This window comes from Palaemon carinicauda, chromosome 10, assembly GCF_036898095.1.
Source record: "Palaemon carinicauda isolate YSFRI2023 chromosome 10, ASM3689809v2, whole genome shotgun sequence".
Lineage (NCBI taxonomy): Eukaryota > Metazoa > Arthropoda > Malacostraca > Decapoda > Palaemonidae > Palaemon > Palaemon carinicauda.
Window position 1 is genome coordinate 17,082,016 of NC_090734.1, and position 16,425 is coordinate 17,098,440.

Here is a 16,425-nt window from a genome sequence, read left to right on the forward strand (position 1 = left end):
AAGGAAATAAATAAATGAGAACAAGTTAACAATAAATCATTCTAAAACAGTAACAATGTCAAAACAGATATGTCCTATATAACTATTAACAACGTCAAAAAACAGATATGTCATATATAAACTATAAAAAGACTTATGTCAGCCTGGTCAACATAAAAACATTTGCTACAACTTTGAACTTTTGAAGTTCTACTGATTCAACTACCCGATTAGGAAGATCATTCCACAACTTGGTAACAGTTGGAATAAAACTTCAAGAATACTGTGTAGTATTGAGCCTCATGATGGAGAAGGCCTGGCTATTAGAATTAACTGCCTGCCTAGTATTACGAACAGTATAGAATTGTCCAGGGAGATCTGAATGTAAAGGATGTTCAGAGTTATGAAAAATCTTATGCAACATGCATAGTCAACTAATTGAACGACAGTGCCAAAGATTAATATCTAGATCAGGAATATGAAATTTAATAGACTGTAAGTTTCTGTCCAACAAATTAAGATGAGAATCAGCAGCTGAACACCAGACAGGAGAACAATACTCAAAACAAGGTAGAATGAAAGAATTAAAACACTTCTTCAGAATAGATTGATCACCGAAAATCTTAAAAGACTTTCTCAATAAGCCAATTTTTTGTGCAATTGAAGAAGACACAGACCTAATGTGTTTCTCAAAAGTAAATCTGCTGTCGAGAATCAGACCTAAAATTTTAAAAGAGTCCTACAAATTTCAAGAAACATTATCAATACTGAGATCCGGATGTTGAGGAGCCACCGTCCTTGACCTACTTACAATCATACTTTGAGTTTTGTTAGGATTCAAATTCATACCCCATACTTTGCACCATGCACTAATTTTAGCTAAATCTCTATTAAGGGATTCACCAACCCCAGATCTACATTCAGGGGATGGAATTGATGCAAAGAGTGTAGCATCATCTGCATATGCAACAAGCTTGTTTTCTAGGCCAAACCACCTGTCATGTGTATATAGAAAGAAAAGTAATGGGCCAAGAACACTACCCACCCTGTGGAACACCGGATATCACATTCCTATACTCACTATGGTGCCCATCAACCCCAACTCTTTGAGATATATTACATGAGTTTGAAAGTAAGGGCCTCATGATTAACACGGTCAAAGGCAGCACTAAAATCAGGGCCAATCATACGAACTTCCTGACCACAAGCAAGGGATTTCTGTACAGCACTGGAGATTGTAAGAAGGGCATGACATGCTCCAAGGTCTTTACGAAAATCAAATTGCAAACTAGGGAATAGATGATTACCTTCAGTAAACCTATTAAGACGTTCTGCTAGAAGACGCTCAAAAACTTTAGATAATATGGGAGTTATGGAAATTAGGTGGTAATCAGTGGGACTTGAGCTATCACAAACATATTTACATAGAGGAGTAACATAACCAATTCTCCAACAAGTGCTAAAAGCTCCTCTTCTTGCTAACTTGCGTAAAATAACAGATAACTTTGGAGCTTAGAAATCTGCTGTCTTTATGAAAAACAATGGAAAAATACTATTTGGGTCTACACTTCCATAAGCATCAAGGTCCATCAACAGAGTTTTAATTTCACGAGATCGAAAAGCTAAACTAGTTAGTTTAGCCTCAGGAAAACATGAATGAGGAAGTTCAAGTTTTTCATTACTCTGTTTACTGTCAAAAACATCAGCCATAAGGGATGCCTTTTCCTTAGGACAGTGAGTGACTGAGCCATCTTATTTAAGTAAAGGAGGAACTGTTGCATCTACACCAAAGAGTGCGGATTTAAGGGTAGACCACCATTTATGTTCCTGAGTTGTACCAGAAAGGGTTTCTTTTATGGTTAAATTGTACTCCTTTTCAGTTTGAGGCATAAACTCTCTGAGCAAAAGCTAAAAGCTCAGTATAGTTATTCCAGGTGAAATCTGATCTGGTACCCTTCCAAAGATGATAGGCCTCGTGCTTCTCCAAATAAGCACGTTTACAATCATCATTGAACCACGGTTTGTCCTTCACTCGGTACCTTAGCACACGAGAAGGGATAAGCCTATCAATTATGTTGACTATATTCTCATTCAAAGGGACAACAGGATCTACACTACTATATAATTGTGACCAATTTAAGCACAAAAGATCAATAATAATATTAGAACCAGAAAGTCTTCAGTTTCTTCTTGAAAACATTTCTCATTTATGAATTCTCGAATTTGAATTGTTTTATTACAAATAGATTGGACATTTGCCTAACTGCATTTTAATATTTAAGGCTATTTGATATAATTATTGATGGAGTGTGGTACATTTATTAAACAGGAAACATTAAGGAAGATAAGTAATTGTTAGATTTTGTTGATGAACTGTTAAGCCCTGTCCACACGATCGAGCATGCCCGACGGGAAACAGTGATACCAGGCCACAATAGTTAGTGAAAATGAGGGATGATGACGGCCGAAGCGAGAAAAGTAAAGGCAGGGATCTGGCAACACTATATGATGCCAGATCCCTGTCTGTGGTTTTCCCGCTTCTGACGTCATTAACCCTCATTCTTACTAACTATTGTGGTCTGGTATCACTGTTTGCCCGACATGCATGCTCGATCGTGTGGACAGGGCTTTTAGAGAGAAATAGCTTGATAGCATCTGGGAACAGACATGTCGGTGTAGCTCGCCAATCTCAGAGCAGATGTTTTGACAGGGAACTTTTGTAATTTTGAAAACCATTTCTAATCTCATATATGGAAAGCAATTGAAAAGGTTTACTTCATTATTCGTTGATTTAATCATCATTTGGCGTTAAGTCTTTTTATAGTTTATATATGACATGTGTTTTTACGTTGTTACTGTTTTTAGAATGATTTATTGTTAATTTTTTCTCATCATTTATCTATTTCCGTATTTCCTTTCCTCACTGTGCTATTTTTCCTTGTTGGAGCCCTTGGGCTTATAGCATCTTGCTTTTCCAACTATGGTTATAGCTTGGCTAGTAATAATAATAATAATGATAATAATAATAATAATAATAATAATAATAATAATAATAATAATAATAATAATAATAATAATAATAGTGACTCTAATCATTCAACTTTCCAGGCTGATGACGGAAGACAAACGCGAAAAATTCTATCGAGCTGAAATCCAAAATAAGGTCTACAGAAGGGAGCTGCTGAAGCTCGAACAAGAGATCCTGAAACTGAAGCGAAAGATGGAATCCCCGGACAGTCCTACGTCCTCAACGGAGTCCTTCCTAATCCTTAATAAGGTGAACAAAGAATTAATATGCCTCATTAGTCCTATTCAATAACCGCATAAAGCTGGGTTTACACGGTCGAACAGTTCGTCGAACCCAGTTGTCGAACCTGCTTGTCAAACGGTTCGAAGAGGCAGAGTCAGTCACAAATGTAAGGTTTGTGGACAATGAAGCCCCGCCCACAAAAGTCAGGCGAGAACAGACTTTCTTCTAAACGATCGACGAACGTGTTCGACAACCAAATATACCCCGTTCATATGTTCGAACATCACTTCAAAAACTTGTTTCGTTGAACCGCGACCTAGTAAACCCCGCATAAGATCTTGATTCGCAAAAGGATCGTCTTGGTATCTTTATAATTGAAAATTTGCTGATAATATAGATAATGAATTAATAAACGTTATGAATAAAGTCTGCAGAATAGAAATTACAAATGATGACAATTAACAGCTACATTAATGCACTTGGTTACACTTTTAAAAACAACCGTAATTTCAATCGAAAATTCTCGGTAAAAATATACTCTTCTCAGCAGTATTTATGTGAAATACAGGCGACCGTAATTTATACCCTACTTTGTTATAATCGCTTACGGTTTGGTGACCGTAATATCGCTCCTAAACTCCAACATTGCATCTGTTAATAACATCTAATGATAAACTTAACCAACATTGCCCCTGTTAATAACATATAATAATAAACCCAACCAACATTGTTCCAGTTAATAACATCTAATAATAAACTAAACCAACATTGCACCAGTTAATAACATCTAATAATAAACTCAAGCAACATTGCACCTGTTAATAACATCTATTAGTAAATCCAATCAAAAGTGCAACTGTTAATAACATCTAATAACAAAATCAACCAACATTGCACCTGTTAATAACATCTATTAATAAATCTAACCAACATTACAACGTTTAATAACATCTAATAATAAATCCAACCAACATTGTGCTAGTTAATAACATCTTATAATAAACTCAACCAACATTACACCTGTTAATAACATCCACTCATAAACTCTACCAACATTGCACCAGTTAATATCATCTAATAGTAAACCCAAGCAACATTGCAACAGTTAATAACATCTGATGATAAACTCAACCAACATTGCACCAGTTAATAACATCTAATTATAAACTCAACCAATATTACACCTGTTGATAACATATAATAATAAACCCAACTGGTTATTGTACCAATTAATAACATCTAATAATAAACCCAACCAACATAGCACCTGTTAATAACATCTAATGATAAACTTAACCAACATTGCCCCTGTTAATAACATATAATAATAAACCCAACCAACATTGTTCCAGTTAATAACATCTAATAATAAACTAAACCAACATTGCACCAGTTAATAACATCTAATAATAAACTCAAGCAACATTGCACCTGTTAATAACATCTATTAGTAAATCCAATCAAAAGTGCAACTCTTAATAACATCTAATAACAAAATCAACCAACATTGCACCTGTTAATAACATCTATTAATAAATCTAACCAACATTACAACGTTTAATAACATCTAATAATAAATCCAACCAACATTGCGCTAGTTAATAACATCTTATAATAAACTCAACCAACATTACACCTGTTAATAACATCCACTCATAAACTCTACCAACATTGCACCAGTTAATATCATCTAATAGTAAACCCAAGCAACATTGCAACAGTTAATAACATCTGATGATAAACTCAACCAACATTGCACCAGTTAATAACATCTGATGATAAACTCAACCAACATTGCACCAGTTAATAACATCTAATTATAAACTCAACCAATATTACACCTGTTGATAACATCTAATAATAAACCCAACTGGTTATTGTACCAATTAATAACATCTAATAATAAACCCAACCAACATTGCACCTGTTAATAACATCTAATAATAAACCCAACCAACATTGCACCTGTTAATAACATCTAATCGTAAACTCAACCAACATTGCAAAAGTTAATACAGTAATATCTAATCATAAACTAGGCCAACAGTGTGCCAGTTAATAACATCTAATAATAAACTCAACCAACATTGCACTAGTTAATAACATATAATGATAAACTCAACCAACATTGCACCAGTTAACATTTAATACTAAACTCAACCATCATTGCTCCAGTTAATAACATCAAATAATAAACACATCCATCATCACACCAGTTATTAATATATAATGATAAACCCAACCAGCATTGCACCAGTTAATAACATCAAATAATAAACTCGACCAACATTGCACCAGTTGATAACATCTAATAATAAACACAACAAAAATTGCACCAGTTATTATTATTATAATTATCATTATTATTATTACTAGCCAAGCTATAACCCTAGTTGGAAAAGCAAGATGCCATAAGCCCAAGGGCTCCAATGGGGAAAAATAGCCCAGCAAGGAAGGGAAATAAGTAAATAAATAAATAATGAGAACAAGTTAACAATAAATCATTCTAAAAACAGTAACTACGTCAAAACACAGATGTCATATATAAACTATAAAAAGACTCATGTCAGCCTGGTCAACATAAAAACATTTGCTGCAACATTGAACTTTTGAAGTTCTACTGATTCAACTACCCGATTAGGAAGATCCTTCCACAACTTGGTCACAGCTGGAATAAAACTTCTAGAGTACTGTATTGTGTAGCATTGAGCCTCATGATGGAGAAGACCTGGCTATTAAAATTAACTGCCTGCCTAGTATTACGAACAGGATAGAATTGTCCAGGGAGATCTGAATGTAAAGGATGGTCAGAGTTATGAAAAATCTTATGCAACATGCATAATGAAATAAGTGAACGACGGTGCCAAAGATTAATATCTAGATCAGGAATAAGAAATTTAATAGACCGTAAGTTTCTAATGATAAACTCAACTAATATCACACCTATTAATAACATCTAATAATAAACTCAACCAACATTGCACCAGTTAATAGCATCTAATAATAAACGCAACCAACATTGCACCAGTTAATAACATCTAATAATGAACTCAACCAACATTGCACCAGTTAATAACATCTAATAGTAAACTCGACCAACATTCCACCAGTTAATAGCATCTTATAATAAACTCAACCAACATTGCACCAGTTAATAACATCTAATAATAAACTCAACCAACACTGCACCAGTTAATAGCATCTAATGATAAACGCAACCAACATTGCACCAGTTAATAACATCTAATAATGAACTCAACCAATATTGCACCAGTTAATAATATCTAATAGTAAACTCAACCAACATTCCACCAGTTGATAACATCTAATAATAAACATGACCAACATTGCACCAGTTTATAGCATCTGATAATAAACGCAACCAACATTGCACCAGTTAATAACATCTAATAATGAACTCAACCAACATTGCACCAGTTAATAACTTCTAATAATGAACTCAACCACCATTGCACCAGTTGATAACATCTAATAATAAACTCAACCAACATTGCACCAGTTAATAACATCTAATAATAAACTCAACCAACATTGCACCAGTTAATAACATCTAATAATAATCCCAACCAACATTGCACCAGTTGAAAACATCTGATAATAAACTCGACCAACATTGCTCCAGTTAATAACATCTAACAATAAACTCAACCAACATTAACCAGTTGATAACATCTAATAATAAACCCAACCAACATTGCACCACTTAATAACATCTAATGATTAACTCAACCAATATCACACCTATTAATAACATCTAATAATAAACTCAACCAACATTGCACCAGTTTAAAACATCTAACAATAAACTCGACCAACATTGCTCCAGGTAATAACATCTAACAATAAACTCGACCAACATCACACCAGTTGGTAACATCTGATAATAAACCCAACCAACATTGCACCATTTTATAACATCTAATAATAAACTCAACAAAGATTGCACCAGTTAATAACGTCTAATAATAAACTCAAACAACATTGCACCAGTTGTAAATATCTAACAATAAACTCGACCAACATTGCTCAAGTTAATAACATCTAACTATAAACTCAACCAACATTACACCAGTTGATAACATCTAATAATAAACCCAACCAACATTGCACCAGTTAATAACATCTAATAATAAACTCAACCAACATTGCACCAGTTAATAACATCTAATAATAAACTCAACCAACATTGCACCAGTTGAAAACATCTAACAATAAACTCGAGCAACATTGCTCCAGTTAATAACATCTAACAATAAACTCAACCAACATTACACCAGTTGATAACATCTAATAATAAAGCCAACCATCATTGCACCAGTTAATAACATCTAATAATAAACTCAACCAACATTGCACCAGTTAATAGCATCTAATAATAAACTCAACCAACATTGCACCTGTTAATAACATCTAATAATAAACTCAACCAACATTGCACCAGTTAATAACATCTAATAATAAACTCAACCAACATTGCACCAGTTGATAACATCTAATGATAAATCCAACCAACATTGCACCACTTAATAACATCTAATAATAAACTCAACTAGCATTGCACCAGTTGATAAACTCAACCTTATCACACCTATTAATAACATCTAATAATAAACCCAACCATCATTGCACCAGTTATTAACAGCTAATAGTAAACTCAACCAGCATTGTAACAGTTAATAGCATATAATAATAAACACAACCAACATTGCACCAGTTAATAACATCTGTTAATAAACTCAACCAACATTGCACCAGTTAATAATATCTAATGATAAACTTAACCAACTTTGCACCAGTTGATTACATCTAATAATAAACCAAACCAACATTGCACCACTTAATAGCATCTAATAATAAACTCAACCAACATTGCACCAGTTAATAGCATCTAATAATAAACGCAACCAAAATTGCACCAGTTAATAACATCTAATAAAGAACTCAACCAACATTGCACCAGTTAATAACATCTAATAGTAAACTCGACCAACATTCCACCAGTTAATAGCATCTTATAATAAACTCAACCAACATTGCACCAGTTAATAACATCTAATAATAAACTCAACCAACACTGCACCAGTTAATAGCATCTAATGATAAACGCAACCAACATTGCACCAGTTAATAACATCTAATAATGAACTCAACCAATATTGCACCAGTTAATAATATCTAATAGTAAACTCAACCAACATTCCACCAGTTGATAACATCTAATAATAAACTTAACCAACATTGAACCAGTTTATAGCATCTGATAATAAACGCAACCAACATTGCCCCAGTTAATAACATCTAATAATGAACTCAACCAACATTGCACCAGTTAATAACTTCTAATAATGAACTCAACCACCATTGCACCAGTTGATAACATCTAATAATAAACTCAACCAACATTGCACCAGTTAATAACATCTAATAATAAACTCAACCAACATTGCACCAGTTAATAACATCTAATAATAATCCCAACCAACATTGCACCAGTTGAAAACATCTGATTATAAACTCGACCAATATTGCTCCAGTTAATAACATCTAACAATAAACTCAACCAACATTAACCAGTTGATAACATCTAATAATAAACCCAACCAACATTGTACCACTTAATAACATCTAATGATTAACTCAACCAATATCACACCTATTAATAACATCTAATAATAAACTCAACCAACATTGCACCAGTTTAAAACATCTAACAATAAACTCGACCAACATTGCTCCAGGTAATAACATCTAACAATAAACTCGACCAACATCACACCAGTTGGTAACATCTGATAATAAACCCAACCAACATTGCACCATTTTATAACATCTAATAATAAACTCAACAAAGATTGCACCAGTTAATAACGTCTAATAATAAACTCAACCAACATTGCACCAGTTGTAAACATCTAACAATAAACTCGACCAACATTGCTCAAGTTAATAACATCTAACTATAAACTCAACCAACATTACACCAGTTGATAACATCTAATAATAAACCCAACCAACATTGCACCAGTTAATAACATCTAATAATAAACTCAACCAACATTGCACCAGTTAATAACATCTAATAATAAACTCAACCAACTTTGCACCAGTTGAAAACATCTAACAATAAACTCGAGCAACATTGCTCCAGTTAATAACATCTAACAATAAACTCAACCAACATTACACCAGTTGATAACATCTAATAATAAAGCCAACCATCATTGCACCAGTTAATAACATCTAATAATAAACTCAACCAACATTGCACCAGTTAATAGCATCTAATAATAAACTCAACCAACATTGCACCTGTTAATAACATCTAATAATAAACTCAACCAACATTGCACCAGTTAATAACATCTAATAATAAACTCAACCAACATTGCACCAGTTGATAACATCTAATGATAAATCCAACCAACATTGCACCACTTAATAACATCTAATAATAAACTCAACTAGCATTGCACCAGTTGATAAACTCAACCTTATCACACCTATTAATAACATCTAATAATAAACCCAACCATCATTGCACCAGTTATTAACAGCTAATAGTAAACTCAACCAGCATTGTAACAGTTAATAGCATATAATAATAAACACAACCAACATTGCACCAGTTAATAACATCTGTTAATAAACTCAACCAACATTGCACCAGTTAATAATATCTAATGATAAACTTAACCAACTTTGCACCAGTTGATTACATCTAATAATAAACCAATCCAACATTGCACCACTTAATAGCATCTAATAATAAACTCAACCAACATTGCACCAGTTAATAGCATCTAATAATAAACGCAACCAACATTGCACCAGTTAATAACATCTAATAAAGAACTCAACCAACATTGCACCAGTTAATAACATCTAATAGTAAACTCGACCAACATTCCACCAGTTAATAGCATCTTATAATAAACTCAACCAACATTGCACCAGTTAATAACATCTAATAATAAACTCAACCAACACTGCACCAGTTAATAGCATCTAATGATAAACGCAACCAACATTGCACCAGTTAATAACATCTAATAATGAACTCAACCAATATTGCACCAGTTAATAATATCTAATAGTAAACTCAACCAACATTCCACCAGTTGATAACATCTAATAATAAACTTAACCAACATTGAACCAGTTTATAGCATCTGATAATAAACGCAACCAACATTGCCCCAGTTAATAACATCTAATAATGAACTCAACCAACATTGCACCAGTTAATAACTTCTAATAATGAACTCAACCACCATTGCACCAGTTGATAACATCTAATAATAAACTCAACCAACATTGCACCAGTTAATAACATCTAATAATAAACTCAACCAACATTGCACCAGTTAATAACATCTAATAATAATCCCAACCAACATTGCACCCGTTGAAAACATCTGATAATAAACTCGACCAACATTGCTCCAGTTAATAACATCTAACAATAAACTCAACCAACATTAACCAGTTGATAACATCTAATAATAAACCCAACCAACATTGTACCACTTAATAACATCTAATGATTAACTCAACCAATATCACACCTATTAATAACATCTAATAATAAACTCAACCAACATTGCACCAGTTTTAAACATCTAACAATAAACTCGACCAACATTGCTCCAGGTAATAACATCTAACAATAAACTCGACCAACATCACACCAGTTGGTAACATCTAATAATAAACCCAACCAACATTGCACCATTTTATAACATCTAATAATAAACTCAACCAAGATTGCACCAGTTAATAACGTCTAATGATAAACTCAACCAACATTGCACCAGTTGTAAACATCTAACAATAAACTCGACCAACATTGCTCAAGTTAATAACATCTAACTATAAACTCAACCAACATTACACCAGTTGATAACATCTAATAATAAACCCAACCAACATTGCACCAGTTAATAACATCTAATAATAAACTCAACCAACATTGCACCAGTTAATAACATCTAATAATAAACTCAACCAACATTGCACCAGTTGAAAACATCTAACAATAAACTCGAGCAAAATTGCTCCAGTTAATAACATCTAACAATAAACTCAACCAACATTACACCAGTTGATAACATCTAATAATAAACCCAACCATCATTGCACTAGTTAATAACATCTAATAATAAACTCAACCAACATTGCACCAGTTAATAGCATCTAATAATAAACTCAACCAACATTGCACCTGTTAATAACATCTAATAATAAACTCAACCAACATTGCACCAGTTAATAACATCTAATAATAAACTCAACCAACATTGCACCAGTTGATAACATCTAATGATAAATCCAACCAACATTGCACCACTTAATAACATCTAATAATAAACTCAACTAGCATTGCACCAGTTGATAAACTCAACCTTATCACACCTATTAATAACATCTAATAATAAACCCAACCATCATTGCACCAGTTATTAACAGCTAATAGTAAACTCAACCAGCATTGTAACAGTTAATAGCATATAATAATAAACACAACCAACATTGCACCAGTTAATAACATCTGTTAATAAACTCAACCAACATTGCACCAGTTAATAATATCTAATGATAAACTTAACCAACTTTGCACCAGTTGATTACATCTAATAATAAACCAAACCAACATTGCACCACTTAATAGCATCTAATAATAAACTCAACCAACATTGCACCAGTTGATAACATATAATAATAAACTTAACCACCATTGCACTAGTTAATAGCATCTAATAATAAACTCAACCAACATTGCACCAGTTGATAACATCTAATAATAAACTCAACCAACATTGCACAAGTTAATAGTGTCTAATAATAAACTCAACCAACATTTCACCAGTTAATAGCATCTAATAATAAACTCAACCAACATTGCACCAGTTAATAACATCTAATAATAAATTCAACCAACATTGCACCAGTTAATAACATCTAATAATAAACTCAACCAACATTGCACCAGTTAATAACATCTAATAATAAACTCAACCAACATGGCACCAGTTAATAACATCTAATAATAAACTCAACCAACATTGCACAAGTTGATAACATTAATAATAAACTCAACCAACATTGCACCAGTTAATAACATCTAATAATAAACTCAACCAACATTGCACCAGTTGATAACATCTAATAATAAACTCAACAAACATTGCACCAGGTAATAGCATCTAATAATAAACTCAACCAACATTTCACCAGTTAATAGCATCTAATAATAAACTCAACCAACATTTCACCAGTTAATAGTATCTAATAATAAACTCAACCAACATTGCACCAGTTAATAAAATCTAATAATAAACTCAACCAACATTGCACCAGTTAATAACATCTAATAATAAACTCAACCAACATTACATCATTTAATAACATCTAATAATAAACCCAACCAACATTGCACCAGTTAATAACATCTAATAATAAACTCAACCAACATTACACCAGTTAATAACATATAATAATAAACCCAACCAACATTACACCAGTTAATAACATCTAATAATAAACTCAACCAATATTCTTCCTACTTACAGCAATCCCATATCGGACAAACTCTCCCTTTCCCCTCAGGCTCTCTCTCTCTCTCTCTCTCTCTCTCTCTCTCTCTCTCTCTCTCTCTCTCTCTCTCTCTCTCTCTCTTTCAGTGGCCCAACGGGAAAATAGATAGGTATTTGTAACCCTCCCTCTTGAAAAGCAATTATGTCAACAGTAATTTTATTTTTCCCAAACCTGACGCTATCGTTGCCTCACAGCACTTGTTTTTATCTCTTTGATATTAAAGTATATTTTTAATATAAGGGTAACTGAGTGACAGTCAATCATTTGTAGGCCTATTTAGAATATTCAAATCGATTTCTTGTTTGGAATTTTCAGTAATGTTTTAAGTAAATTGATGCTTAATTTGGAAGGATCACAACTTCCAGAGCTCTCTCTCTCTCTCTCTCTCTCTCTCTCTCTCTCTCTCTCTCTCTCTCTCTCTCTCTCTCTCTCTCTCTCTCTCCCCCATCAAGGTTGAGTTTCAAAGGCCGCTCATGAATGGCAAAGGTAAGGGGCAGTGACATTGCCCTAGAGACTGATCATATTACATATGGTCAGTGCCCAAGCCCCCTCTCCATCCAAACTATGACCAAGGAGGGCCAGGCAATGGCTGCTGATGACTCAGCAGATAGACCTATAGGCTCCCCCAAACCCCCCATCCTTAGCTCACAAGGATGGTAAGGTTGCAGTGACCAAAGTCTGGCAATCACCAGGCAAGGACGCTACCACCCGTCCACCACAACCCCAAAGAAGAGTAAAGAAGAAAAGAACAGCTGTAGAAAATCTTGCAGGAGACCTTATAAGTTTGGTGCAAACGGTAACCCACAGTATCAGGGTCGAACTAGTACATTTGAATTCTGATTTAGCCTTACCTATGTGCCTTGCATTAACTTCTTGTAATCATTTTTTTTTTTTCTTTTTTTTTTGCTGAGGAAGTTTTCCTGAGTGAAAATCTGTTATTTCTCTAAGTGGTTACACCCCTTGGAACCACAACTGGCATTAACAGTTATCTTAAACTTCAGTTTAAATGAAAAGCAGGACAAATCAGGTCAATCATGAACTTTATCTTCATCTTTATCTTCTCTAGCTTTAGGGTACACTTGGGCACACTATTCTATCTAATTTCTCTTCCTCTTGTTTTGTTAAAGTTTTCATAGTTTATATAGGAATTATTTATCTCAGTGTTGTTACTGTTCTTAAAATATTTTTTTCCTTTTTTCATTTCCTCACTGGGCTATGTTCAGTGTTGGAGCACCTAGGCTTAAAGCATCCTTCTTTTCCAATTAGGGTTGTAGCTTACCAAGATATTATAATAACAATAATTGGGAAACCTTAAAAAGAGCAATAAGAAACTCGAAAAACGTTGAATTAATATATTTGTATCATTTCCCCATCAAAACTACTAAGTCCAATTTCCTTTCCCTTTTATCTCTAGACTCCTACTACCCACCCACCCACCCCTAGCTGAATTAAAGGTCGCTCATGAATGGCAGAGGCCAAGGGACAGGACAGTGTCCTAGAGACTGACCCTATGTACATATGATCAGCCTCCAAGCCCATTTCCGTCAAGCTAGGACCAGGGAAGATCAGGCAATGGCTACTGATGACTCAGCAGGTAGACCTATAGGTTCCCCTAAACCCAAAAATCCTTAGCTCACAAGGATGGTGAGGTTGCAGATACCATTACCGAGCTTGAGTGGGTCTCGACCTCCCGTGAAAGAGATTGCCAGGCAAGGACGTTTCACTCTCCCTAATGGCTGTGTTCCTGCTCCCCTTAAACAATCCCACTTCAAATAGATTTATTAAGGAAGTCGATGTCACATCACTGCCTCGAACCACGAATAGGGCTTTCTGATCACCAATATTTTCGATACGTCCAATCTGGAATTGGATTAATATTTATCGAAGATTGGAAGCCTTATGTAATAACCTTGTGATATTCATTCTTAACTTTGAATAAGAAATGATGATGCCCAAGCTAAGATTTTAAATTTTTTGATATATTTACTGAATTATTTATTATAAGTTTACTAAATAGCTTGTGATATTTGTAGGCTATTTTACGGGCCGTTTTTAATATTTGTCAGTGATTTTTATATTTTATTAGATTACTTTTAATATTTTTACTTGATTATTTGTAATAGTTTTAAAGAATTATTGTAAAGACCTTTACTGAATTATAACTCAGCAAATTGATTATCTTATACTTCACAAAAATCAAGTTACATAATGTTCTCTTTATATACTTATAGTCTAAATATTAGTAACGTTTGGATATCTCAAGTTTATCATGTTCTTTTATTTTGCTAACAGACTTTAGAATTCTATTCCTACCTCCTTTTTCCCTAAATGTAAACTTCTTTTAACCAGGTCTAATAGCTTTTTTTTAGGTTAGCCATCACTTTATCATCTATCTTCCTTTTTCTTGATTTCTTTTAATCTTCTGACATAGCAAAGCTTGAGCTTGTTAGATAAAAAAAGTACGCTATAGTTTAAATTATGAGAATTAGTTTATAGTGATAAATCGTAATCTGTCATTATTTAACTTTTACAGAATTTAACATCCCTCTTAAAGTTGATTAAATCTCCTCTGTTTTCCAGGATTCCATGATATCTGGAACATCCCAGTCGAGTAATGCAAAAGAAGGAGCGAATGGAGTTATTGACGGGAAAGACGCCCCCAATCAAGGAGAGAGAGGGACAGGGGATGAGCTTATCAACGAAGACTTCATCACGGGCAACATTGTCGCAGGAAGATCCCTGGAAGAAGTCCTGGATGCCTCCCACACGCAGTTCCTCCGCAGCGACGACGCCACTGTCAGGAGGGTCAAGCGAGAGAGGATGATACGATCCTTACACAGGTCTCTGCCATCTCTGACACTCGGGTGTCCCTCCAGAAGACCTTCAGGCACCCGCCTACCTGCAGATGGTGCCGAGGATGCGAATTGCAACGGCAGCTTCGGGCCCTCGCAAGTGTTCTTCGATGCTCGCCATTTCCACGAAGATCAGGAGGAGGCCAGGAGACGAGCCTAGGAAGATGACGACGACGAAGATGACAACGATGACGATAGTGAAAGTGACAAAAAGAGACCCTCCTCCAGATACAGCATGGTGCCGGCATCGCCCCATCCCCTGCAGCGCTGCAGGCTCGTCAAACGAAGTCCCATCAAGCCGAGGGTAGAACCCGAAGACGAAGGGATTGTCGACCTTCGGTATACGTTGAATTTCTTGACACCCCTGTTACATGGGGTCACCGAAGCTGACCTCCCTTTCTCCATTAGCAGTCACATGAGACACGGCTCCCGCGTCTCCTTCCGCGACCAGGATTCCTATCACTTCTACGACTCCAGCCCGGAGATTCGCAAGTCCTCCTTGAGCAACTGCTCTTACTCAAGTCCAGAGGTCAGGAGGTCATTGATGACATCCTGCTCATCCACGGACATCCGCCTCCAGATCGAGTACTCTGACATCACACCCCACGAGAAACTCTCTCCTGTTATGGAGTACAGGGTCAATGACCTTGATTTGCTCTGCCCATTGGGTAGCGTTCCCCATCCCAGAGGGAGAAGGTGTGATTCTGGACAGTTCCAATACCCACCGAC

The 16,425-nt window shown here is 34.8% G+C and overlaps 1 protein-coding gene across 1 annotated transcript in view; it reads left to right on the plus strand.

The window, feature by feature from the left end:
• LOC137647862 (uncharacterized) overlaps positions 1-15,877 on the plus strand; it is an 854,937-nt gene extending 839,060 nt beyond the window's left edge. Inside the window, exons 16-17 of the mRNA XM_068380817.1 lie at positions 3,088-3,256; positions 15,425-15,877. Coding sequence (XP_068236918.1) covers positions 3,088-3,256; positions 15,425-15,856 — 601 coding nt within the window. The 3' untranslated portion in view covers positions 15,857-15,877. The remainder of the gene's footprint in view (positions 1-3,087; positions 3,257-15,424) is intronic.
• Positions 15,878-16,425: the final 548 nt, after the last annotated feature.